The sequence below is a fragment of the Oenanthe melanoleuca genome, chromosome 28, assembly GCF_029582105.1.
Source record: "Oenanthe melanoleuca isolate GR-GAL-2019-014 chromosome 28, OMel1.0, whole genome shotgun sequence".
Classification (NCBI taxonomy): domain Eukaryota; kingdom Metazoa; phylum Chordata; class Aves; order Passeriformes; family Muscicapidae; genus Oenanthe; species Oenanthe melanoleuca.
The window spans coordinates 1,476,277-1,502,231 of NC_079361.1; the positions used below are offsets into that span (position 1 = coordinate 1,476,277).

Consider the following 25,955-nt stretch of genomic DNA (forward strand, 5'->3'; position numbering starts at 1 on the left):
AAATCTTTAATTTCTTCCATGGGTTCAGGACTGAGCTGTACCAGAATCCCAGATTGGTTTAGGTTGGAAGGGACCCTAAAACTCATCCAGTGCCACCCCTGCCATGGCAGGGACACCTCCCACTGTCCCAGGCTGCTCCAGCCCCAATGTCCAGCCTGGCCTGGGACACTGCCAGGGATCCAGGGGCAGCCACAGCTGCTCTGGGCACCCTGTGCCAGGGCTCCCCACCCTCCCAGGGAACAATTCCTGCCCAATATCCCATCTATCCTATGCAGGATTTGGGCATAAGGGTAGATTTCAGACACTGGGAGATGTTCTTGCTTCATTTCATGCCAAGAGCACCACAAAGTGAGTCAGGAGGAGCTGGAGCAGTGCCCTGTGGGCTGTGTTTGGTTTGGAGCCCTTGGAAGCCTTCCCAGCCCTCTGCACCCTCCAGCCTGGGCACTCCAAGGAAGAGCAGAGGGCTGGGAAGGTTCTTCATCTGGGAATCTCGTTTAACACCCCCTGAGCTGAGGGACAGGGACTGCACCTGGCAGTACCGGGGGCACATTTGGGAACAGGAGATTTGAGACAGGTCTGGGGGGATGGTGCATCTGTGGGAAGGAATCAGGGACAGCCAAGGAGCATCTGGGAGTCATTTCCAAACAGTTCCCAGTCCTGGGAAGGAAAGAACACCCCGGGTATACCAGGGCATTATACCTGGATGTTGATGGATGCCCTGGATTTAACAAGGATGCAAGAACTTGGATCCAGGCACCAATCTCTGCTCTGGGACAGGGCCAGGAGCCCAGCAAGGGCTGGAGCTGTGTCAGGGCTGGCATGGAGCTCAGGGAAAGGTTCTTCCCCCCGAGGGTGCTGGGCACTGCCCAGGCTCCCCAGGGAATGGTCCCGGCCCCAAGGCTGCCAGAGCTGCAGGAGCGTTTGGACAGCGCTCTCAGGGATGCTCAGGGTGGGGCTGTTGGGGGCTGGGCAGGGACAGGGGCTGCACTGATCATCCCTGAGGGTCCCTGCAAACTCACAATATTCCAGGATTCTTTCAATCTCTGCTCTGGGAACAGACAGGTCAAAGGGATCACTGGGTGTGAAACGTGCAAACCTCATCCTCGTTTCCTCCTTCTTCCCCTGGGAATCTCCCAGGGTGTTCATTCCCTGCTGCCCGAGCAGACCCAGAGCTGTGTCCCTCAGCAGCACAGCTGGGCTGTCCAGGAGCTGTGGAGCAGAGGGAAATAATGAAAAGAATCCTTGGGGCAGCAGGGTCAGTCAATGCCAGCTCGCACTGCTGCCCCTGGCCGTTCCCAGGGGACAACACGGCTGCTCCTCCACCTTCCAACCCACTGCAGGATAAATCCTGGCTGCTCCCAAGAGCTGGGAACAGCCTGAAACAGGGCACAGCTTGTGGAGATGCTGGGAAAGGCCATCACCCACTTTGGGGGTGCAGCTGGGGTGCCCAGGGAGCTGATGTGGGAGCACCAGAGACCATTGCTGCACACTGATATTTTGGCTTTCATTTATAAAAAATGTGTCTTTTTTTCCCCCCCCAAAATCCTGTTTCTTTGGTGTATTTCGGAAAAATAAAGTAATAAATTTAAGCATGGCAAATCCATTTTAAAATTTCTTTTCTTGTGAAGAGATCCTCTTGAAACAAACAAACAAACAAACAAAAAAAATGTTCGGGGAAAATGGCTCCAAGGGAGAAGCTGAGGATTGTCAAGGAGGTTTGAGACCTGAGATGAGGGGTCAGGATGGGCTCTGGAGGGATCCCACGGGACAGGGGACAGGATTTGGGGGTGTCCCGGGCCGTGTCCCCTCCCCGGCTCCGCGCCGCTCTCCCCCAGTTTCGCTGCCTCTCTTACTGGTCCAGCAGCACTGGATTCACTGGGGCCGAGTGACCTCTGCTGGTTCTCACCCAAAATATTCCCTGCATGTCCATGATCCGGATGGATGGGAAGAGGAGACCTGACCCTTCCTTCCCAAAAACTCCCGGGCAGCTGGAAAATCCCGGAGCCAGCGGCACCGCCCGTCCCCGACCCCAATTTGGGGACAGTCCCAAAAAACGGGGCAGCTCAGCCCAGCAGCCACCGAGCCCCAGCGCTGCCTTCTGGGAAGCCTGGTGGGGTTTGGGGGAATTTTAGGGTAAATTTTCACAGCATTTGCACAGCTAAGAGGGATGAGCCTGACACACTCCTTAGAGTTGGGACTGGCAGAAACCACAGCACCAGCGCTTAGAAATGTCTTTTAAAGTCGAGTTGGGGTTTTATACACCCGAATTAACAGGATGAGACCTTGGAGAGGGATCCCTACCTACATTAAGGGGTCTAATGTGGTGAAAATAAGAACTTCAAGAAGCTCCAGAACCGAACAAAAGTGTTCAGGCTGGAAAGGACCAGAAAAGAAAATAAATAAACTAAATGATATTTCCTCTTTTAGACCAGTCAGCATAGGAAGGGAAGGCAAGGGAGTAAGAAATACTCATTTAAGGACAAAATTGTTGTCAGAATTTTTCACAACATTAAATAAAAAGCAATGTAATATTTCACTGAGGTGTTTTCTTTGGGTACATAGATGTATATTGCACAAAAATTGCAAGAAGAAAACTAAAATAAAAAAAACCAAAAACAAACAAATAAACAAACAAACCAGCGAATAATGTTGGAAATAGTGATTTTAAATTTTAGCAAAGAGTGAGACCGAAAATGAATCCTTCAAAGTCGTTAACTGGAAAAATCTTTAATTTCTTCCGTGCTCTCGAGACCGAGCTGTACCAGAGTCCCAGAATGGTTCGGGTTGGAAAGGACCTTAAAGCTCATCCCACCCCTGCCCTGGCAGGGACACCTCCCACTGTCCCAGGCTGCTCCAGCCCCAATGTCCAGCCTGGCCTGGGACACTGCCAGGGATCCAGGGGCAGCCACAGCTGCTCTGGGCACCCTGTGCCAGGGCTCCCCACCCTCCCAGGAACAATTCCTGCCCAATATCCCATCCAGCCCTGCCCTCTGCCAGTGGCAGCCATTCCCTGGCTCCTGTCCCTCCATCCCTTGTCCCCAGTCCCTCTCCAGCTCTCCTGGAGCCCCTTTAGTCCCCGGAGGGGGCTCTGAGCTCTCTCTGAGGTCTCTCCTCTCTTCTTTTCCCAAACTCCCCCAGCTCTCCCAGCCATGTCCCAGTCCCGGGAACATCTCCCCGTTCTCCCAAGCACAGCCCCAGGCTGGGTCGGTCCCGGTACTTCGGACAATTCTGTCCCTCCCGGCTGCCGTCTCGCGCCACCGCCCCTCCCCTCGGCCCTGCCCCTCACATGACAGCGGCGGGTGTGCGCCGCGAGGCACGCTGGGAGTTGTAGTCCTTAGAGCGGGGCGCGCAGCGGCAGCGGCTATTGGCGGGACTCTGTTTCCCAGCCCACCCCGCGGCGGCCCGGGGGGAGCGGGACCGGGCGCTCGCTGAGGTGGGCGCGGGGGGATCGGGCCGGGGGCACCGGGCGGGCTGGGGGCGAAATGGGCGGAGGGATGGAGGAGATGGCGGTCGGGGAGGGCTAGCGCGGGTGGGGGCAGCTGGGGGCCGGGAGGGGGAGCTGAAGGTCGGGGGGGTGCCGGGGAGGGGGCAGAACTGTGAGTCTGGGGGATGAGGGGGAGCAGGGGGCACGGAAGAGGGCCGGGGGAGCCGGGAGTGGAGGAGCTGTGGGCCGGGAGGGGGCTCGTGGTGTAGCGGGGGGCTCGGGGGGGCGGTGACACTCCTCAGTGTAACGGGGGGAGCCCGGGGAGGGCAACGGGGCAGCTCCGGGGGCGATGGGCGAGGCTGGGCTTGGGGAGGGATCGGGGACAGGTCTGGGGGGACGGGCCGTGTGTGAGGGGAGGAATCGGGGACAGCCCGGGCGGGGGAGGGATCGGGGATCGGGGGCGGCCCCGCTGGGAGCCGCTATCGGGGGCAGCGGGCGGGAGGAGCCGGGCCGTGTCCCGTGTGCCCCCAGCCCCGGGGCTCTGCGGGTTTGCCTCCCGCGGCTCCTGCCCGGCTTGGCCCGGGGGACACGGCGGGGACACAGCTCGGCTGCCATGCTCCCTGCCCGCGGTTCTCCTGGGCTTTTGACACTGAACCTCTCTGATCTATATGGTTTGGGTACCGGAGATGCGTGTGTTGCCCTCGATAAACAGCACCTGGATGTTGTAGTTTTATTTCCCCTTCTAATTTCCCCTTCTTATTTCTGGTCTCTGCGTTTTGTAACTCTCTCAAGAAACTCTTTTGTGGAACTTGTGATGAAGAGAGCAGTGGGTTAGAAATGAAGCAGTTGGTGGACTGATTTATCTGCATTTCAGTGTTATTCTGGGCTAGTTAATATTTTTGCTGCTGTCTGCAGTCCAGTTCTTCTGTGTAAGTCCAGTCTGAGTAGGTGACAAGGGGTGGAACAGGCTTGTATCTGAAGCACGGGTGTTTCTGTGCTTTTTGTCTTCTTGAACCATCTGAGTTTCTGTTCCTGACTGGCCACACTTCTGGATGTGGTTGTACCAGAATCAGTATTTGTCTGCTGTGGGTTTTGCATAGGCAAATTAGGGCTCCTGCTCACCTGCTGAGGCAGCAGGTATAGGGCTGTGTAAACAGGCTGGGGGAGCCCTGAGGGGAATTGCTTCCAGCTCTGCTGTCTCCCCAGCTCCAGGATGGGGGCAGGTGGGGCAGCAGAAGCCCCTCTATAGCCAGGAGTCCCTATGAAGCTCCTGGAATTTTGAGCTGATCTTGGAATGACATGGGAGGGGGATAACCCTTGTAACTTCACTGCTCCCTGCTCCTTTTCTCAGGGCACTGCTGCCACACAGTTTCCCTTTTCTCTCTGGTTATGCTGGGCGGCTTTTGGAGTTATTTTTTGGCTAGTTGTGTCACTGCAGGGACAGTCCCACCCTGTGAGGGCTGGTGGTGCACCAGGGAGAGGAAGCACACCAAAGCCAAGCTGTGTCAGTTCTGGGTTTATAATGCTGAGCTCATTGTTTTGGAGTGGCTGCTACTGCTGCCTTGGGCTCTCTGGGAAGTTCCTGGTAAGAGCTGGGCATCTGGAAGAGGCTCAAACCCAGCCTTTTGTCTTGAAACCAGTGCAGAGCCACCACTTTGTCTTTAAATTCAACTGGAGAGATCATGAGAAAGGTGTTTGCTTGTGCTGGGAGCACCAGAGGCTGTGCTGATTCCATGCCAAGCTGAGCAACTTCAAATCCAGATCTCCCAGATCCCTGTGGGGGTCTTGTTCCTTCTGTTGGCTCAGGATGGCTTTGGAAGCCTGGCAGTCTGGTGGTGCTCCCCAAAGGCTCAGCTTGAACCACCATCAGGAGATGTGTGTTGTGCCCAGGTTTCTCATTCCCATCATTAAATCCCTGTTGATGAGGGAGTCTGGACTGTTCTGCTCTGTGCTGGGATCCTGTTCCTCTGCTTGCTCTTGGCAAATGCTCTGCATGAAACCCTGAGTGCAGGATTGTGTGGAAGCTCTTGGCCTCGCTGCACTGCAGAGTCACAGAGTCCTTAAATTTGGAAAAGACCTCCAAGGTCTTTGAGTCCATCCTGTGGCCAGTGCCCACCCTGCACCTAGCCCAGAGCACCGAGTGCCTCATCCAGGCTTTCCTTGGATGTCTTCTAGGGATGGGGACTCCAAACCTTCCTGGGCAGCCCCTGCCAATGCCTCACCACCCTTTCCATGGAGAAATTCCTTCTGATGTCCAACCTGATCCTCCCCTGGCACAACTTGAGGCCATTTCCTCTTGTCCTGTCACTTGTGCTCTGGGAGCAGAGCCATCAAAACATAATCAAATTGTAAAGGCAGTGCAGAAAATATCGTAAAGCATGGACTCAGAAACTGGGGGATTTGTTGGATGGAAAACTTGGGATATTGGGTTCTTCTGAGATTGGCTGGGACACCTGCAGGGCACAAGAGGCACCCATGTCCAGTGAATCTGGTCCTGGGGACATGCTCCAGGCCACTTGGTGGGTTTATGGCAAAGCAGGAATTAATTCAGCTCTCCCACCTCCCTGTCACTGCTCCTCTTTTGGCCTGGCTTTGTTCTCTGCCACCTTTCTGTGGTAGTGGGAAAAACAGTTGGGAGAAATAGCAGGCTTTTAGAACTATTTGATAAGGGCAGAATAAAGCAGGGGACTTAGGAGGAGTGTTTGCAGTAGCAGTAGCAGGAATGGAAAGGATACTCAGGAAGTTTGCTAAATTGGGGAGAGCTGCTGACCCCCTGGAAGGCAAAGAGGCCCCACAGAGAGTCCCTGACAAACGCTGGGGCTGAGCAACCCCCAACCATGTGATGGATGACAAGAGCAAGTGTCAGACCCTGCCCTGGGGTGGGGCAGCCCTGGATGCAGGGACAGGCTGGCAATGAGAGGCTGGAGAGCAGCGCCCTGGGAAGGGACCTGGGGGTCCTGGTCGGTGCCAAGTTGGATCTGAGTCACCACTGGCAGCCCAAAGGGCCCCCGTGTGCTGGGGCACCAGGCCAGGGAGGGATTGTCCCACTCTGCTCTGCACTGGGGCAGCCTCACCTCCAGTGCTGGGGCACCTTGGGCACCACAAGATGAGAAGGAGCCAAAGCTGTTGGAGAGTGTCCAAAGGAGGGACCCGGAGCTGGGGAAGGGCTGAGGAGCAGCTGAGGGCACTTGGCTCGTTCAGCTGGAGCAGAGGAGACTGAGGGGAGACTCCTCGGGGGCTGCAGCTCCTGCCGAGGGAAGGCAGAGGGGCAGGGGCTGAGCTCTGCTCTGGGACAGGGCCAGGAGCCCAGCAAGGGCTGGAGCTGTGTCAGGGCTGGCATGGAGCTCAGGGAAAGGTTCTTCCCCCCGAGGGTGCTGGGCACTGCCCAGGCTCCCCAGGGAATGGTCCCGGCCCCAAGGCTGCCAGAGCTGCAGGAGCGTTTGGACAGCGCTCTCAGGGATGCTCAGGGTGGGGTTTGGGGGCTGGGCAGGGCCAGGGGCTGCACTGATCATCCCTGAGGGTTCCTTCCAGCTCAGGATATTTCAGTACTCTGTGATACTTAAAATGTGTCTCAAAGCAGATTCACACGTGTTCCTTCACAAAATTTTCCCTAGTCTGAGATGGTGCAGTTTCACACTGCAGTCACAATCAAAGGAGTTGTGTTGTCTGCCTAGAAAAACAACACTGCTTGTGTTCATGTCTTGGTTTGAGAGGGAAGTGGTGTCCCTGGAACTGACACAGGGCATTTTGTCTGCAAGATCCTGGTAAAGAAAAGCTCTGAGTGTCTCCAGTGGACTCCTGAGTCATGTGCATTGGACTGTGAACTTCAGAGTTATTCATTGACCACGGATGAACACAGTGGAAAAAGGAAGTTCACTTCACACCAGAGTTTCCTTAGCATGTGTGGGATTTTCCTCTCTCCACAAGCAGTGGGTTATCCATGAAGAAAATCTCTCCAGTGGGTGTAGGGTGTTGAGTTCCACCTACTCCCAATTAAACTGAAAATATCCAGGTGAATAGACATCTGATTTACATATTGGAGAGGGTGTAGTGATGGGGAAAGGGGGAATGGCTTCTAACTGATGGAGGGCGGGGTTAGATGGGAAGAAATTCTTGGGAAGAAGTTTCCTGTCTTTTTATCAGGAGCTGGGAGGGTCAGCACTTCTCAGAAAGTGATTACTCAGTGTAAAACATGGCCATGTGTGCTTATCCTTGCTGAAAGAAGTGTTCTTGATCTGCTCTGTGGATCCAGACCTCATCTTTCTGTGGAAGGGGGTGCATCTCCAGAATGCTGCTTTGTCTGGGGGTTTTATGTATTTATTTGAGTTAAACCTCTGCACACCATCACAGGTCTCCTTGAGAGAAGGGCACAGGAAAATCATTGTTTGGCCATTGCAGGAAACCCATTGTCTGGCTCTGTCAAGCCTGGAATGTTCCCCTCAGTCTTTCATTCTGATCCCTTTTCTAGTGGACTGACACCTCTCTGCAGCTGTTGGACACCAACACTGAAGTGCAGTAGCTAAATAATCCTCTTCTGAACAAGAACCTTATTTGCAGGCTCATTCTTCAGTAAATGATTCCTCTCTTGTAGTGCTTTAGTGTGGCTGGTGTCCATGGGCCATTTGTTTTCCACCCAAAATTCTCAACCTAGAGCAGCTGCAGAAGGGTGGGGTGACGTTTAATGAAGTTTTCTTAACTGTCTTCATTCTTTGTTTTCTATTCACACGTTTTAAAAATGCAAAGCAGAAGGCTCCCATTTCCAAACCATCAGTTACAGAGCTCTGTCAGGCACTGGGCAGTGCTGGTGTTGAGGGACAGCCCTGAGACTCAGCTGTGGCAGGGATGGATCCCTGAGCAGCTCCCAGGGGACAGAACCTGCTGCCCACACTCTGGGCCTTCCTAGACACTGGTCCAGGAAAAGAATATGCTCTCCTCTCTGCAGACATATTTAAGCTTGTACATCTCTGCAGAGGAAGAACAGGCTGCTGGTGCAGTGCTGGGTGCTGTTGTCTCCATGGGCTGGGTTAGAGTAGCTCAAATGAAAAAAGCAAAACTCTGGCAGTGCAAAACTCTGCAGCCTCCAGACCTTACCTGGGGCACACAGGAGGGCAGCAAGGGGGTGCAGCAAAGGGCAGCCAGCTGCTGTAAATCCTGAGGGATTTGGGTACAGTGTGGCTGTTCTGACCCTGCTGCTGCAGCTGCTGGCAGTGTTTTTAGGGGCAGATTTTAGTCTAGACTGCATTAATTTCTGTCAGACTCCACAGTGCTGGTTTGCAGGGTTGGTTTGTGTGTTCTGTGTTTCCATTCTGGGATTTGCAGGTAGGGACACATGGTGTTTTTATCCTTAAGGAAGAAGGGGTGGAATTACAGTTCAGCAAAGACCTCTCTGTGTGTTTCATCTGTGGGATCAGCTCTGCCAAAATCAGCAGCACAGCTGATGCTGGGTAAACTTCCCAGGGTTTGCTTCTGCCAGAGTTACAGCCACGCTCAGTGGTGGTAACAGGAAGAATGAATCTGCATTTGTGCAGAATTTCTAAAATAACAAGGGGTGTTGGGTTTGGTTCCAGCTGATTATTTTTTTGTTAATCAGGAGTTTAGTGCCCAGCTAACAGGGATTATCTGTTTGTTCCAGGAGTTGGGAAGCACCACAGAGAGCCAGGAGCCAACAAATCATCTCAACACCTAAATGAGGCATTAAGCTTGGTGAGCTCTACACATTCCTCTTCCAATGTATGAGCTCTGCTGGGTCCCACCCTGACCTGAGTGGCTGCCCCTGGAAGCTGCAGGTGTTCTGGCAGGGGCTCCCTGAGCATCCTCAGCCTTTGCCAGGGAGTGCCAGGGGCACATTTGTTTGCTGCTGGATGATACAAACCTTCCAAGTGGCTGAATGAGGTGCTGCCAGAGCTTCCACTGCACAAGGAGAAATCAGGATCCTTTCTGGGAGGCTCCAGCTCTCATCCTTTGGGTGATTGACACGAATTGTTTGTAGTGGGAACCCCAGGCTCTTGTTTGTCACACACTGGGAACATTCCCAGTTCCAGGAGGTTCTCTGGGTGCTGGTTAGTGACATGTGCTGACCTGATTTTCTTTCTCCAGCAGATCTGTTGCTGTGTTTGAAACCTCACCAGGGAACACAAGTATTAGAAATGGCAGGTAAGAGGCAGCTCAGATAGGGCAAGTAGGTTTCAGAGAATGTTGTTCATGATGCTGTGGTGGCTGTAACATGTCAGGAATGTGACCTGTGTCCCTTCCCAAGACCTTGGTGATCCCTAAAGCTCTTCAGCTACTTCTCTTGCTTTGGTCACATTCACTTTCCTGCTGTGTCCTGATCTGTCACCTGAGGTTTCTGCTCAAGTGATAAAGGTTCAGGTGTGACTTGCTTCAAAGTTTTAAGAGGGTGGAATTTATTCAGCATAAAAGTACATGAGAATAATTCCTTCTTTCCAGAGGATTTCCACAGTGTTCCTAGTTGTGCCAGTGACATTAATCCATCTGAATTTTATTTGCAGTGAAATTAGTACCAGAATTCCAACTTTTTTTAAAATAAGAGAGATTCTGGAATTTGCCTCTAGCTGCTGCTCATGGATGATGCAGTTTGGTTTTTGAAAGTATGGGGTGCATTTGCTGACCTGATGTGTTGATCCCAGCCTTGATGGGAGAACTGTAGCACTCCAAGCTCTGCAGTCAGACATGAAAGGGGATATTTTCATGTAATGTATTTTGTCTAATCTCAGAAGTAACCCAGAACAGCTGGGAACTGCAGGGTCTCTGTGTGGGAGGAGGTGGGCAGCAGCTGGGCAGCAGCAAGGGAGAGGTGTAATCCCCAGCTTTGTGTACCTAGCAAACAATCCTGGGGGTGTTTGGACCATTTTATGAGCTTTAGAAATAACAAACTGCAGTGGCTTCTTGGTTTTGGCCCCACCACGTGGGAACTGTGCACTGGGAGCTGGCTGCAGCTCTGCTGTCCCTGACAGAAAATGGGAGAGAGCAGAACCAAAGGAACAATCTGCAGCTTCAGCTGCTGAAGACAGGGACAGAATAAAAGTCTCCTCACCCCTCAGAAAAAAAAATTTTAGAGAATCTGCTTTTACTGCATTTGATTAATCTTGGTCTTACTGGCTTCCCTAGAGACCTGTCCTTTCAGCTTTAAAAGCTGTGTCCCCTCCCTTTCCCTTGATCCAGCATTGTTAAATCCCTTTTTAGGCTGCAGGGACACACTGTGCAGGAGAAATCCCATTAGGTGTTTACAGCAAACAAAAAATTAATGCAAAGGAGTCCAAATTCCTGTGGACTTTGAAAGCATCCGTGGGCCATCAGCTCTCCATGGGATGGAGTCAGCAGTGGTGTTAACCAGTAACTCAAACCAGCTTGGAGGGGATCTGAATTCATATAAAATGGGTTTAAGGGAGGAGGGGCACAAGACTTGATGTTTGTTTTTATCAGGAGAACTCAAATTGGGCTGGTGACTTCAGACATTATTCCATAGCTACTTCTGATGTATTCCCAGTGGGCGTTCTCACCGTATTTTCTGTGTGAAAATATGCATGAGGGAAAGCCTTTTTCCTTCCTAAAGCCTGGCTGCAGCTCTAGGCTCTTCCCTGCCAACCTTCAAACAGAGCTGAGGAGCTGCTCCTGCAAAATGTCTCCTCAGCCGGAGATAATGGGAAGAGAAGGGGAACTCTAGTGCTGACAGCTCTTGTTCAGACATTTCCTCCTGTCTCCTGCACCATTTGGAGCTTTTCCCAGGACATTCTTCATCTCTTCCTCTGGTTGTTTTTAATTCTGTTTACTGGGGCTGAAGGAGGCTAGAGACAATTAGTCACAATGCCCTGGAATCAAACTTTAATCAGCTCTGGAAGGCAAGAGCAAACATTCCCAAACATGTAGGAGCACACATCCAGGCACAAACAGACAAATCTGGGAGCTGACAGCAGCAGAGGATTCAGGCATTTAATTACTTGATTTTGAAACAGAAATTCTTCCCAAGGTAGGGTTTTCTTCACCATATAGCTTTTGGCAGCATTTGCTGATTTATTATCTCTGAATGCAGAGCTTTTTCTTTATTTCTTTGCTTTTTTTATTATTTTTTTCCCTAGGGCTTAACCTTGCAGGAAAAACTTCAATGTACCCTTTCTCCATTAAAAATCTAGTGTGTTTTCAAAACAAGATCATCCCTGATACAGAATCATGGAATCACAAAATGTTTTGGGTTGGAAGGGACCTTAAAGCTCATCCAGTTCCAAACCCTTCCACTGTCCCAGGCTGCTCCAAGCCTTGTCCAGCCTGGCCTTGGACATTTCCAGGGATCCAGGGGCACTCTGTGCCAAGGCCTGCCCACCTTCCCAGCCAGGAATTCCTTCCTTACATCTGACTTATTTCCCTGAACTGGATGATACTTGGGTACAGAATTCCAGTTTGGGGATGCCTTCAGGCTGCCTTCCATTTTGTCCCAGGCTACTGCAGGTTCTAAGGCCTGACCCATGGCCAGGACATGCTCCTGCCTACCCAGAGCTGGTAACTGAAGGTAAATCTGCTTGTCTGGACACTCCCCAGCCTTTATTTCCTCTTGCTGTGGATTTCTGAAGGGTTGTAACTGAACACCTCTGTGCAGCTGTTTCCCCCAGATGTTGCTGACACCTCCCTCTTCCTGAGGAAGCTCATCCTGGAGCTTATTTTAAGTTTTTTTTTTTTCCTTGTAGCACCATTCACACAATTCACATTGTAAAGGTGTTAAATCCATGTGATATTTATTAGCTTGTTCCTATTCCCCTCTCTCAGCCCTGTGTGTAATAGAATAAATGTCCTGTCCACTGCTGAGGGAAAAAACCAAAATATTTGTAGTGCAGGGAGAGGATGAACATGCAGCAGTGTTGGGAAGGTGTGGAGGATACAACACATTTGTGCTCCCAGCTGAAATCTGTGTTCTGTGTTCCAGAAAAGGTGAATAACTTCCCACCGCTTCCCAAGTTCATCCCACTGAAACCATGTTTCTACCAGAATTTTGCTGATGAAATTCCCATCGATTACCAGTTCCTGGTGAAGAGAATCTATCATGTGTGGATCTGTAAGTTGAATAAAAACACCTGTGCTGGGAAAAGGTATTTGTGTAGCAAAATCCCATAGATCTCAATGACTAATGTGCTTTGAAGTTTTGGTGAGGAGCAGTGAACCCCTTTAGAATACTCTAACTTTATGCCTGAATTTTAAGCTGCTGTGCCTTGAATCCTTGCAGGATTTTGGAGAAATCAGGGTGTCACTACTGGAAAAGTCTATTAGTAAATAGCAGACCAGCTTTGATACCTTTATTAATGTCAAATGATCATAGAATCCCAGACTGGTTTGGGTGGGAAGGGACTTGAAGGATCATCCCATATCACCCCTGCCATGGCAGGGACACCTCCCACTGTCCCAGGCTGCTCCAGCCCCAATGTCCAGCCTGGCCTGGGACACTGCCAGGGATCCAGGGGCAGCCACAGCTGCTCTGGGCACCCTGTGCCAGGGCTCCCCACCCTCCCAGGGATCAATTCCTTCCCAGTATCCCATCCAGCCCTGTCCTCTGGCAGTGGAAGCCATTCCCCATGTCCTGTCCCTCTGTTCCTTGTCCAAAGTCCCTCTCAAGCCTTTTTTTAAGCCGTATTTAACTCCCAAAAATAGTTACCTTAAGGAAGTTCCCAGTTCCCCCAAAGTAAGAGGAATAGGAGAATTTTAGACAAAATAATTGTGGCCCATTTGCTGCTACCTGGCTCCCCACCTCGTTCTAGGAAAGCTAAAATTCCGTTTTTATCCCTTCCCAATGGAAGCAGTGTCTTGTATCTGCATGCTGGCTCTTCCTTAGCTATCTAGAGCCCCCCAAACATTCCCCATCCTGCTGGGGTTGGGAGCTGATCCTGTCACAGCTGCTGATGTGCTGATACTCTGTGTGAACAGAGCTCCTGGCCCTGGGCTCGTCTTGTTTGCTCAGCCATTCAGAAACCAGGAATGAAAATTGACCATTCTTCTCCCAGGAATGAAATCGGTGTGGCAGGCCTAGGAAACCATAGGGAAAGCTTTGGAAGATTAAGAATCTTTTTGCTTTGCTTATCTTTTTTTCCCCAAATACTTGTCATCCTCTTTCCCCTTCTCACTGAAGGAAAGCTTGTTTTCTGCCAGCTCTGCATTTGATGGCATGGCTTTTATTCCAGATGCACGGGATGTGTGTAGGAGAGAGATTTGTGTGCATAAATAATGGCATAATCCATGGCTCCATTGTTCTTTGGTTATGTGGAGCTGCTGCAATGAGCTCTGTAATTTTCTTGCCTGAAGAAGCTGCCTGTCCCTCCAGACTCACTGGTGCGATGTCGAAGCTGCAAAGCCGCCTTTGTCCTCCCCTCTCCCAAAACAAAGAGTCCCTCAGTCGAGTTAATGGCAGGCTGGAGGAGAGCCAGGGGTTTGGGCATGGCCAGGAGAACTGCCATCTGCACCAGGAGTTTCACATTTCCATCCCCTGCACTCAGGAGTTTCACATTTCCATCTGCAGCACACTTCCTTTGGGGGTCTCCCTGATTTTTTGGCGTGGGTTGCAGAGAGACATGTAAAGGGAAGAAGGTAAACAAGAAAAAGCCAGTTTTGAAAAGAAGAAACACACAAGTTGTTGCTGGAAGGGTGATTGCTCATTACTTTAATTGGATGTGAGCACTGGATTAAGGTGGAGGGAGGTTTGGGGGAAGGTTGTACCAGAGCTCCCACTGCTGGAGAACAAACTCCAACCTGAGGCACAGGGAGAGCCAAAAGTTCCTTGACACTTTGGAGATGCCCTTGGCTTGGTGTTGTTAGGTTGGGTATTTTAAAATAAATAACTTTTGGAGAGTAAATAGCTTCTGAAAATGAATATTTGGAGAAGTACAGCTAATTGGTGTGTAAATGAGATGTCATAGATTCATGGAATCCCAGAATAATTTGGGTTGGAAGGACCTCAAAGCCCATCCAGTGCCACCCCCTGCCATGGCAGGGACACCTCCCACTGTCCCAGGGTGTTCCAAGCCCTGTCCAGCCTGGCCTTGGGCACTTCCAGGGATAGGGTATCTACAAACTGTTTTTTTAAACACCTAGAATTAATTAATTTAAATAACTAATATTCTTCCCCCCAAAATTAAGACACATCCGAACCCTTGTGTACACGCTTTGTTGGCTAATCAGAAGACATTTTCTTTGCAGTAAAACAATGTTTTATTTTACACTCAGGCCATGTGTAAGTCAGAAGTAGCAGCTAGGTATAGGTTTCATTCCCCTGACTTGTCAGTATATCATATATAATACTTGTCAGTATTATTTTGTGACCATAAAACCATGCAGTTGTTTAGGACCCCCAGGCTGTGTAAAGGCAGGTGGGTCAGTGCCAGGAGGAGAGGGAAGAGTCAGAAGGACCAAGGCAGTGATGTGCAATGGGCTGCAGAGCCATGGCAGGGAGTGAAGTGAGGAATGGGCAGGACATGTTCCCTTGGCACAGGTGAAGAGAAATTCAGGGATTTAATTTTGCCTGAATAATTGAGATCCAGAGTGTTACCACAAGCTCATCACCAGGCTGTGCTGGAGGGTCTTTGGTGTTTGGACCTTGCACCTTCTCCTTTCTCTGTGCTTGTTGGTACAGGTTACCACAAAAGGTTTTAAGAGTCACCACCAGTTTTCCAAAATAGGAGCTTGTAAATTGGCCTCTTTGAGCCTGGCAGAGCCTGGGGGATGCAGGACAGCTGCAGGGAGCCCCTGGCTTGGGGCTGAACCCCCTTTCCAGTGATGTGGGCTCCAGGAAAATAGGGGAGCAGCATCCCTTCATATACTACTGGCTAGTGCTACTAAGCACTGCTGTGCTCTGGGGACCTTTGTCAACTGTTCCTTTTTATCCAAGTGACAGGAACAGGGATGTGAAAAGGCCTCTAAGCCACCCCTGTGGTCCCGTGTTCTCAGCCTGATTGGAGTTTGTTTATCCCCTTGCTCAAGGCAGCACTGCCAAGCCCCCAAGCTGATATCCAGGCTTCCTCAGAGGCCCAGGGAGGTGGAGAGAGCCTGCAAGGCACTGGGCTGGCTCAGAGATAGCTCCTGAGGCAGCTCCAGCAAGCACAGAGTCATTCAGAGCTGGGAGCAGGGCTACAGTCATCCCACTCTCTTCTCACAAAGGGGTTTTGCTATAAATGGAAATTAGACTTTGCTCATAATTCATAATAACACTGGCCTGAGTCTAGTATTGGTCACATCAGTTGCTACCTAAGCTCTCCATGCTTTGAGAGGTTGTAAAAGAGTTCTCTCATCCCTGTGCTGCAGGATCCCTCTGGAACTGGATGTTCTGTGCTCCTAGCTCCAGGTCACACAGGAACCTGTGACTCACTCAGAGCAGCTGCACTGCTGCCCCAGAGACCCTTCCCATGCTAACCCTGGGGGCTTTGTAGAGTCCTGGGATATCCTGAGTTAGCAGGGCCTCACAGGAACTGTCAGTCCAGCCCCCAACAGCCCCACCCTGAGCATCCCTGAGAGCGCTGTCCAAACGCTCCTGCAGCTCTGGCAGCCTTGGGGCCGGGACCATTCCCTGGGGAGCCTGGGCAGTGCCCAGCACCCTCGGGGGGAAGAACCTTTCCCTGAGCTCCATGCCAGCCCTGACACAGCTCCAGCCCTTGCTGGGCTCCTGGCCCTGTCCCAGAGCAGAGCTCAGCCCCTGCCCCTCTGCCTTCCCTTGGCAGGAGCTGCAGCCCCCGAGGAATCTCCCCTCAGTCTCCTCTGCTCCAGCTGAACGAGCCAAGTGCCCTCAGCTGCTCCTCAGCCCTTCCCCAGCTCCGTGTCTCTCCAAGCCCTGACACAGCCCCAGCCATTCTCTTTTGTTTCCTTTTCTCACAAAGTCCTGGAATTTCCCTGTCCCACGTTCCCTCCTTTGCCCTCTCCCCAGTTTACTGCATCACGCTGGCCGTGAACCTCATTGCCTGCCTGGCCTGGTGGATCGGGGGCGGCTACGGGGTCAACTTTGGCCTGGCCATCCTCTGGCTGATCCTCTTCAGCCCCTGTGGCTACGTCTGCTGGTTCCGCCCTGCCTACAAAGCCTTCCGGTGAGTAAAGCCCAGCAGCTGCTCCACCTTCCTCTGGAAGTTTCCCCTGGTGTTACTGGGGGAGATCTCTCTGCCTGGGATGAAGGTTCAGCACCTGATGTCTTGTTTGCTTTCAAAATGAAGATGAATGTGGCTACTTTTAAATACTAGATACAGGACTGAGGGTCACATAAGATTGGAGGTGCGAATTTTGCCACTTCTAAGAGGGTTAAATTCATATTTTACTTGAATATCTCAAATGGAGAAGCAGCCTCATCTCAGTGCAGCATTAAAATAGGTACTAATTTGGTAAGGCTTCATTGAGGCTTATTTTGATGGAAGACTATTATTAGTTTTTGAGAACGCTTCTGATTTCTGTCTCCAGCTACTTGAGAGCTTGTCTGCTTAGCTTTTTAGATAAAAGCAGTTCCCTGGAGTCAGTTCTTCTGAAACTCCACAAATATTTAAAGCCATCCTACATTTTTGTTTTAATTAATAATCATTTGCATTTGCTGTGGACCACGAGGCATCACTCAAACATTAATATGTAAAGCTTGGCAGAGCTAGGGGGGTCCTGAGCAGTTCCCAGCCTGACACAGGGAAAGGAAGGGCCTGCCCAGTGCCACCACCACACCCCACACACCAGGCAGAGCTTTGCCCTCTGAAGGTGAAACTCTTCTGGTAGGATACTCTGGATTTTGATTATTTACCTGTGATGAGTTGGTTTGGATAACAGCAAAAGCAGCTGATGGAAATGGGAAGTGGCAGGTGGGTCCTATCTAGCACATGATAAATTAATTAAAAATTGTTTAAATGTGCTTCTGAACTGATGCTTTGTGTGCCCACAGCACTGGGCAGGTGCTGTTAAATCACCAGTGGCATTGTGGAGCACAGGGGAGGGTCATTTCTGCTGGAAAGAGGAGGTTGGATTTGTCTCAAAGTTCCAAATGACATGAAAATCCCAGCTCTGAACTCTTGCCCTCTGGGGCTGGAGTTTGTCCCCATCCTGAGCCCAGAAGCCCCAGGGCCTCCAAGTGCTGGAGCTCTGTTCAAAAAAGAATTTCCATTCTGAAGTCTGGGAAAAATTACTCCTCCCTGCTGACCTCCCCAGGCTCCACAAGGGCCGTTTCTCATTATTCCTTGAACGTTGTTTGGATGTGTTTATGCAACTGAATGCTGAGAGGTCCCCGAGGTTACTCTGTGCAGAGACTGGTAGTTAAAAAAAGGCTCAGGCCCAGGGACAGAGTGGGGAGCCCAGGGATCATCCCCTGGGACAGCTGGGAAGAGGCAGAGGGGCAGCACTGCTGGGATCACAAGTGGTGATTGCAGAGGCACAATCAGCCCTGGAGGAGGCCACCCTTCAGTGCTGGCACCCTGTCCTGGGAGGATGCTTCTGTAAAACCTTCGTCATCCCACTGCATCCCAAATTAAATTAGCTGCAGAGCTTTGGTGCTAGGGCAAAGCTGTAGCAAATCTGCACCAGAAAGCTGGATGAGAAATCACCTTTTCTCTGTATCCCCACTAATTCCTGCAGATCCTTTCAAATGAAGACTCCTCCAGCCCCTTCAGGTTGGAGTTGGAAGAGTCTGTTTGAAGGCTCAGCCTCAAGCCTAATCCTTATTAATTGGATTCTGATAGGCACCACAGTCAGCAGGCCCTGCCTAAAGTATTTCTTTCACTGCTGTACTCTGAGGTGGTATTTGAAGGGTGGGATTGTGAGGATATTCAAGGATGACAAATATTCCAGAGCCACCATCTGTGAGACACCCAGACCAACACGGGCAGCTCCGAGGAGCGTGGGTCTGACTGGAGCTTCTCCACATGCTTCACCTCCCTCATCTCCTCCCAAGGCATCAAAAGCTAGAATTATAAAACTAACAACCATTATCATAAGAAAAATAATTAGAATAATCAGCATTTAAATACTTTCAGGGTTTAAGCAGGAGCTGGCAGTGATTGGAGCTCTTTTCTAAACCCTCCTTTGTACCAAACTGCCTCACAGGCACCTGAAGCGTTTTTTGTAGGTCTGTAGATAAATCATTGAGTTCCTTAGAGTATGAGAATCATTTGTATCATTAATAATGATAGTTTGAGGAATGTCAGATATGCCTGAGTGGCTAGTTTGATGGGATGAAGATGTGTTGTGGCAGGGCAGGGTCGGGCCCCCAGTGTACCCATGACAGACTGTGAATGTCCCTGGTCAGCATCTTGCTTAGGGTTATTTTCCTTACTGTAATTACTGTACCTGCATAAACTCAAGCACCTCACCTGTACATCCTGAGCATGGGGAGCCTGCAGAGATGGGAAGTGTGCCTCTGTTTTCAGGGTACCACCCACCTCTCTCATGGCTGTTTTCCCTTCTACAATTTCCCAGTGCTGGATGATTTACCATTGGCGTGGGAACATGATGAGAAGCAGGCACTGAGACATTCCCAGCTGGAATTCTCGTGCTCAGTGATCATTTTTAGTGTATGGACCAGCTCTGCCTTCCAGCATCAGGTCCCTGCATGCCTCCTTGCTGGGGTGGAGCTGGGCAGGTGTCAGGCTGGGCTGACATTCGGTCAGGGAATGATTCAGACTCTCTGTGTAGGAGACTCGTGTTCCTCAGCCTCTCTTTGTGTGTCATCATACGTGCAATTCCCTGGGGAGAGCAACTGCAAGAGGCAGGTTATTGGGAGCCAATCTGTGCTGCTGAGTCATGGAGCTGTGTGCTTTCACTGCCAGGGAAGGGGAGAAACCTCCCAGCACACAGCCATGGAGGGAACCCTCTGCAGTCTCCTCTGTGCAGGGTTTGAATCTGGTGGTGGGTGTGGAGCAGCACAAGGTGCCAGTGCCCCCCTGACCTCCTCTCCTCCTCCACAGGTCAGACAGTTCCTTTAATTTCATGGCCTTTTTCTTCATCTTCGGGGCGCAGTTCCTCCTCACGGTGCTGCAGGCCATCGGCTTCTCCGGATGGGGAGCGTGGTAAGTGGGAATGCTCCAGCAGGCCCAGGAGCTCATGGACTTGGAGAGGCTGATGGGAGCCTGTACAAGGTGAAGGGAAGAAGCTTTCTGATTTCCCCAGTGGCAGAGCTGTAGCTGCTTTTGGGATGCACCATTTGGGTTTCATTGCTGCACTGGGCAGAAATCAAGGCCAGGTTGGATGGGACTTGGAGCAACCTGGTCCTGCCCATGTCGTCTGGCTGAGCTTTAAGGTCCCTTCCAACCCAAACCATTCTGTGATTTTCACCTGGTTGCTCTTTGTAGCCTCTTCCCTCAGTGTCCATTTCCTCTGCCATTGAAGCAGGCTGTGTCAGGCTCAGCATTGCCCTCAGTGCTGGCAGCACACGGTGAGCTGAGTATGGTGACTCATTGTTGGCCTATGAGAAGTACTGTGAGAGTTCTCCTAAAATAAATGGGAGCTTGTTAGTGTCTGTCCCTGGTTGTGTTATAATTGTTTGGCATTTTAACTTCCTGTCTGTAGACACTTGAGAGCAATTCCTGCTGGAACTACAAGTAATGGAAAGTCTTAGCACTCCATTTAACACTCTGGTTTCAGAATTGCTGATGCCTCACCTGGTGTTTGCCAGCAAAGGAATGGAGATGGAGTGTAAGTCACAGGACCATGGTGTTCCCTGATCCCAGTTCTGGGCTCTAGATGCACAACCTTAATATGTCTTCCCAAACTCCATGCAGCTGGCTGTCCCTTAAAGCTCTCAGACTGGATTAGTGAGGGATGCTGGCAAGTGAGAGTTGAGATCCTAGAGAAATACCTGCATTGAATTCTGTCAATTATTTTCATTGTTCATTTCATTTTCAGGAGCTTAAAAGCTGCCTTGTAATTTCTGGGTTATGAATCACAGAAAGGGGGAATGGTTTGGGTTAAAAGGATCCATCCCATTCCATCCCCTGTCATGGCAGGGACACCCCCCACTGTCCCAGGCTGCTCCAGGCCCCATCCAACCTGGTCTTGGGCACTGCCAGGGATCCAGTGGCAGCCACAGCAGCTCTGGGCAACCTCTGACAGGACCTTATTAGCAAGTAAACAATTTTTCTGATAACAAGGACACTTTGAAAAGCAGATGATGATGATATTGTGTTTCTTTTTTCTGTTTCTTGCAGTGGATGGTTGGCAGCCATCACCTTCTTCAGCACCAGCGTGGCAGCTGCTGTGTTCATGCTGTTCCCTGCCATCATGTTCACCATGTCAGCAGTTGCAATGCTCATCTGCATTGTAAGGGTAGGTTCTTCTAGTGGAAGGTGGCCCTGCCCATGGAAGGGGAGCACAATGAGATGAGTTTTAAGGTCCTTTCCAGCCCAAACCATTCTGGGATTCTTCAGATCTCTCTCTGCCTTGGAGAATCCCTGCTGTGTATCACAATGATGTGAAGAGGCAGCTCAGCAGCAACCACAACCATCACTGCTTTGAAATGTTGCACAGTGCAGTCAGTTGATACCTCTCAGAGTTTCTGGAGGACAAATCTAGACAGCACGAGACAGCTCAGGCTGGAAATTGTCACAGTGTCATGTGGTGATGTTGCTTTATGTCATGAAAGCAAGCTTCATATGGAGCAACCTGAGGCTGTATGAGGCGGGGAGGTTTGGATATTAGGAAACATTTATTTTCACAGAAAAGATTGCAAAGCATTGGAACAGGCTGCCCAGGGTAGTGGTGGAATCATCATCCCTGGGAGTGTTCAGATAACTTGTGGATGGGAGCCCCTGAGGACATGTGTTAGTGATGAACATGGAGGAGATGGGCTTGGAGGTCTTTTCCAGCCTCAGCCATCCTGTGATTCCATGGTTTGCTGCTCTTTGGGATGGTCAGTGGTGAAGCATCTGCAATGGGGACTAGGTTTCAGGGTGGGAATTGGGTCTCTGCAGAAACAAGGATTTGCAGAAGGATTCTCTGGAAAGCTTTGGCAGACAGGGAAAACAAGCTCTGTGGTGCTGGACTCTGTGTTGGGGAGGTTTCAACCCCCTGGCCTGGGCTGGCTGCCTTGCTGTAGGATCCCCCACCTGAATTCTGGGCATGCAGCTGAAATGTGTTCAAGTATTGGGTTATATTTTCTATCTGCACCTCTGTTCACTGTATTACTGCATTTTTTGTGCTTTGTTCCTCAGAAATCCAGCTCTTCACAGAGAGAGGAGCAAATCCATGATCCTGTTCCCAAGTGGCTCTGCTGGGGCACAGCTCTGGGCTCCTGGTGCTGACTCTCCTCTTGTCCTCCCTTTTATCCCTTAGGTACATAAAATCTACCGAGGGGCTGGTGGAAGCTTCCAGAAGGCTCAAGATGAGTGGAACAGTGGTGCATGGAGGAACCCTCCCAGCAGGGAGGCCCAGTACAGCAATTTTTCTGGGAACAGCCTGCCAGAGTATCCCACAGTGCCCAACTACCCCTCTGGAAACCAATGGCCTTAAGCAGCAGCAGCTGCAAACTGCCTGGATTCTCTCCTTTTTGGTCTTTTTATTCTTGTTCTTGGAAAAGATCATTTGCATTCCCCCCCAAGCACCCCACTCATCTCGGGGACCTTTCTGGTTCTTGTCTCCTGATCCCTGCAGAATATCTGTGCTCTCAGCCCTTCCCACCTCCACTGCCCTGCACGGCCATGGCAGAAAGCTTTTGTTTGCCTTGAGTCACCAGTATTTGCCTCGTTGCAGACTGAGAACAAACCCTTCACTGTCCTTGCTTGAGGGAATCCTCTCCTGACCATCCCTGGAAAAGGCTCAGCTTCCCTGCAATGGCAACACTCCCACAGCTGCTCCTGCCCAGCTTCCACGGAATGCCCAGCACAGCACCACACTGTCTGTAGCAAAAGCAATCAGAGCATTAGTAGCAACTGATGTTTACTCTCCTGGATGAATAATGTGGAATTTTTCACTCTAAGGGAAATGCAGCACTTAAATTATTTGGTACTGGTGACACTGAAGGGATTTGTGAAAGCTCCACCCTCCGTGGGAGGATCCCTGCAGGTAACAGAGCGTGCCCTGGGTGAGTCCTCGGATGTGAAGTCCCCACAAGTCCTCATTTTCCTGCCTCAGACTGTTGTGATGCTACAAGTCTTGCTTTCCCTGCTGCCAAAACCTCTTGTTGGATCTGTGTGTTCCAAAGGGGCAGATTCATCTCCTTAGGTTCATGATTGCTCACTGGAGCCTGAACCAAAGCCCAGTGGAAACCAGTGCAGAGCTGACACTGGGCCTTGGTGATGTTCCCTCTGGAACAGGGACTCTGCACGAGATCTCCCCAACACGTAACTTCAGCCAGGTTTTGTACTGGCCCAAGAAATGCCCCACAGGACACACCTTGTCCTGTTGGGACAGCTTTTTCCTGGGTTCCCAGCCAGGAGCTGGATGTAAGATAATGTCTGATCTCAGTGCTGGAGCCCCAGTGTGGTTTGAAAATGCTTCTGTTATAATGAAGAGTTTAATTCTGGCTTCTGCTGGTGTAGTTGAACTCCAAACATTACATTGGGGTCTGGGACACCAGGGGAAGTTTCTTAGTCCTCATGGCTGCTGTTGGCTCTGTGGCTGGCAAGACTTCCATGAGGGAGAGATTCCTGCTTTTCTCCAAGGATCAGCTGAAGGGAGGATGAAGCTGTTGAGAGGGATTGTTTTCCCTGAGATTATTCTCCACCTTGTCATTCATCTCCATTTTGTACCTGAGCCATCCAATTGCCTGTGCCCTACAGTGATCCAGGCAGCAAAGGCTGCAGTTTCCTCTTCCCCCTCAGCCTGCTGTGAATTTTTTCAAACCTGTCCAAACTGGGAGGTCAGTTTGCAATTTTTTTATAGGGAGTGAGTGTTCCAAGTCTTTGGCTCTCAAAGTTTTGGCCAATGATCTAGAGTGCTCCATTTGGGAGACCTAGGAGGGGTTGGGCACCCTGGGGATCAGACCCAGAGCCTGCTGTCTTGGCAGGCTGTTGATGGGGTTATTCCAAATTCCCAAATTCCCACTGAGCAACTGGAAAACAAAACTGGCTCCTGGAAAGGGACAGGAACATGGTCCTAGCTAGGTGGAATTGATTTGTAAGTGGTCTTTTGAAAATTTTTCTCTATTTGTGCCTTATCTAATGAAATCACGATTTACAGAGGAGAGCTCCCACATCCCCCTCACCCCTGCAGAATTCCCTGTGTCCCTAATAACTTGTCCTGTCTCACACTATAAATAATAAGGGAAGCACAGTCTGGAGTCTGCATGACCCCTGTGTTACCAGGGCCAAGGCAAAAGCAAGCCCGGATGGGAGGGCAGGGCCTCCCCGAATTTCCGTTTACAGCCACACTGACCCCCTGCAGCCCTGCACTGGCTCTGGGACATGGAATGTGCTCCCAACACCAGGGGGTTTTCCTGGAGAGTGTGCAATGTGCTTGGGAGGAGGAGCTCTTGGAGCCTTCTTAACAAAACACGGCCTGAGGGCGTTGTGAAGCTTTTAGGTGCCTTTGTCTAGTGTCAAGTGTAATTTTAAGTGTTCTTTGTCGCTTGCCATCGGAGTGATGAAAGAACTGCCTGGCGTTGACTCCCTGGAAATACGATGGATGCACCGTGGGGTGAGGGTCAGCGGGGCTGAAGGTGGCATTGGCCACACTTGGGAGCCAGGACATGATGTATCCCTTGGTCCTGCCCCTCACCATCCTCAGCCTCTTGCCAAAATTCTTCCAAACCGTTTGATACCTGCCCCATTTCAGTGTGTCACCTTGGAGGTTTTGAAGGAATCAAGAGGAGAATCCCTGCTGGGGGCTCCACATCCTGCTCCCTTTGGGATTTTCCCCTTGGAGAATCTGGGGCTGTGTTGAAGCACCCACCCTCAGTCACACTGGAATACTTGGTGCAAGGAGAGGGGGTGCCTGGGAGCCTGCCCACCAGAATGGTTGGAGCTGGACACCAAAATCACCCCCTGTTAGCCTGCACTGCCTGAGATCCCTGTGGAGATCAAAGCACCTCCAGGTGGGAGCTGCCATCTCATCCCCCTCCCTCCTCTTCGATGCCAGAAACCGTAATTCCAGAAAGTTGACCCAACACGCTGCCTGAACAACCGTGGCTTATTTTTTTTTTTTCTTTTTGTTTTTGGACTCCTATATGTTTTTAAATGTTTACATTAGATTTCTAAAAGTTCTTAACACCATTAACCCAGCCCTGGCTCCTGGTGTGGTCGGGCGTCACGTGGCGTGTCTGTGTGCAATGTTTCATGTCACCTGTGGAGCTCTGGGTTTTGTTTGTGTTTTTCTCCTGATCACAAGACAATAAATGCTCATCCTGTGCTTGATGAGGAGAACTGGCCACATGGGAGAAGTGTCTGTTCCTAGGTAACCAGAGTTATCTGGCAGAGGGAAATGGCAAAATCTCTGTGTTCCTCCAAAGTCTCCCACTGCATGTTGTTTTCTCTGTAAAAGAACAGTATGTTGATGGATGAGGCTCATCCTCTGTGCTGGGGACTGGTGTCAGTGGCTTGTTGTGGTTTGTACTCTTAGAGATGCCCCATCAGCTTTGACTAAAGGTGCTGCCATTGTTCCCATCTTCTAACAAGGGGATTGGAGAGCAGAGCTGTGGAGAAAGTTCCATCTCCCAAGTACTTGGGTCATTTTTGTGGCCTTTCCATAGTGCAGAGAGCCCCTGGCAGTGCTGGTGTCTGTTTCCCCAGTTATTGCCTGGAAGGAGACTTACCCCTGAAGTAAATGGGCTTGGACAGCAAAGGTGAGTTGAATCCCTTTAGCATGTGGCTGAATTTATTGCCCAAAATGTTTTTCCAAAGCTATCACAGAATCCCAGAATACTTTGTGTTGGAAGGGACCTTAAAGCCTGAATCGCACCCCTGCCATGGCAGGGACACCTCCCACTGTCCCAGGCTGCTCCAGCCCCATCCCAGCCTGGCCTGGGACACTGCCAGGGATCCAGGGGCAGCCACAGCTGCTCTGGGCACCCTGTGCCAGGGCTCCCCACCCTCCCAGGGAACAATTCCTGCCCAATATCCCATCCAGCCCTGCCCTCTGCCAGTGGCAGCCATTCCCTGGGTCCTGTCCCTCCATCCCTTGTCCCCAGTCCCTCTCCAGCTCTCCTGGAGCCCCTTTAGGCCCTGCAAGGGGCTCTGAGCTCTCCCTGGATCCTTCTCTTCTCCAGGTGAGCAACCCCAGCTGTCCCAGGCTGTCCCCAGAGCAGAGGGGCTCCAGCCCTTGCACATCTCCATGACCTCCTCTGGACTCATTCCCACAGGTCCGTGTCTTTCTAGTGTGGGGGCCCTAGAGTTGGTCACAACACTCCAGATTGGAATACAGAAATCACCATATTGTGGTGTCACACCCCAGTTCCACTCCATGGCAGATATTTAATCCTGGAAGAGCCATTTCCCTCACAGCTGTTGATGTGACATCTGCTGATCTCCATGTCTTCCCTGTCTCCAAAGCCCTGTGCCAGGTTCCCCCTGCCTGGCCCTCACCATCCTTCTCTCTGTGAGTGGTTCCCTACAGCTGCTGCTGTGCCCTGATGTGTTGAGCATGAGGATGGATTGGATTT

General features: G+C 51.0%; 1 protein-coding gene across 4 annotated transcripts; it reads left to right on the top strand.

The window, feature by feature from the left end:
* Nucleotides 1–3,340: 3,340 nt before the first annotated feature.
* SCAMP4 (secretory carrier membrane protein 4) lies at nt 3,341–24,725 on the top strand. Of its 4 annotated transcripts, none has more exons than XM_056512787.1 (8): nt 3,341–3,433; nt 9,057–9,127; nt 9,521–9,577; nt 12,360–12,488; nt 16,335–16,491; nt 19,333–19,434; nt 20,572–20,689; nt 21,695–24,725. In XM_056512787.1, the coding sequence occupies exons 3-8, from the start codon at nt 9,571–9,573 to the stop codon at nt 21,869–21,871; spliced, it is 690 nt and encodes a 229-aa protein (XP_056368762.1). In that variant the 5' UTR covers nt 3,341–3,433; nt 9,057–9,127; nt 9,521–9,570; the 3' UTR covers nt 21,872–24,725. The 4 variants fall into 4 exon arrangements, with proteins under 4 accessions (XP_056368762.1, XP_056368761.1, XP_056368763.1 ...); XM_056512786.1 differs by having other exon boundaries at nt 3,347–3,433; nt 9,524–9,577; XM_056512788.1 differs by lacking the exon at nt 3,341–3,433 and adding an exon at nt 7,063–7,436.
* The last annotated feature ends 1,230 nt before the right edge of the window (nt 24,726–25,955 follow it).

What these genes read in the sequence shown, in the direction of transcription:
- SCAMP4 (XM_056512787.1), top strand. An exon ending in AATCTATCATGTGTGGATCT is followed by an intron (nt 12,489 to 16,334) that starts GTAAGTTGAATA and finishes CCCTCTCCCCAG; the next exon opens with TTTACTGCATCACGCTGGCC. An exon ending in CCTGCCTACAAAGCCTTCCG is followed by an intron (nt 16,492 to 19,332) that starts GTGAGTAAAGCC and finishes CCTCCTCCACAG; the next exon opens with GTCAGACAGTTCCTTTAATT.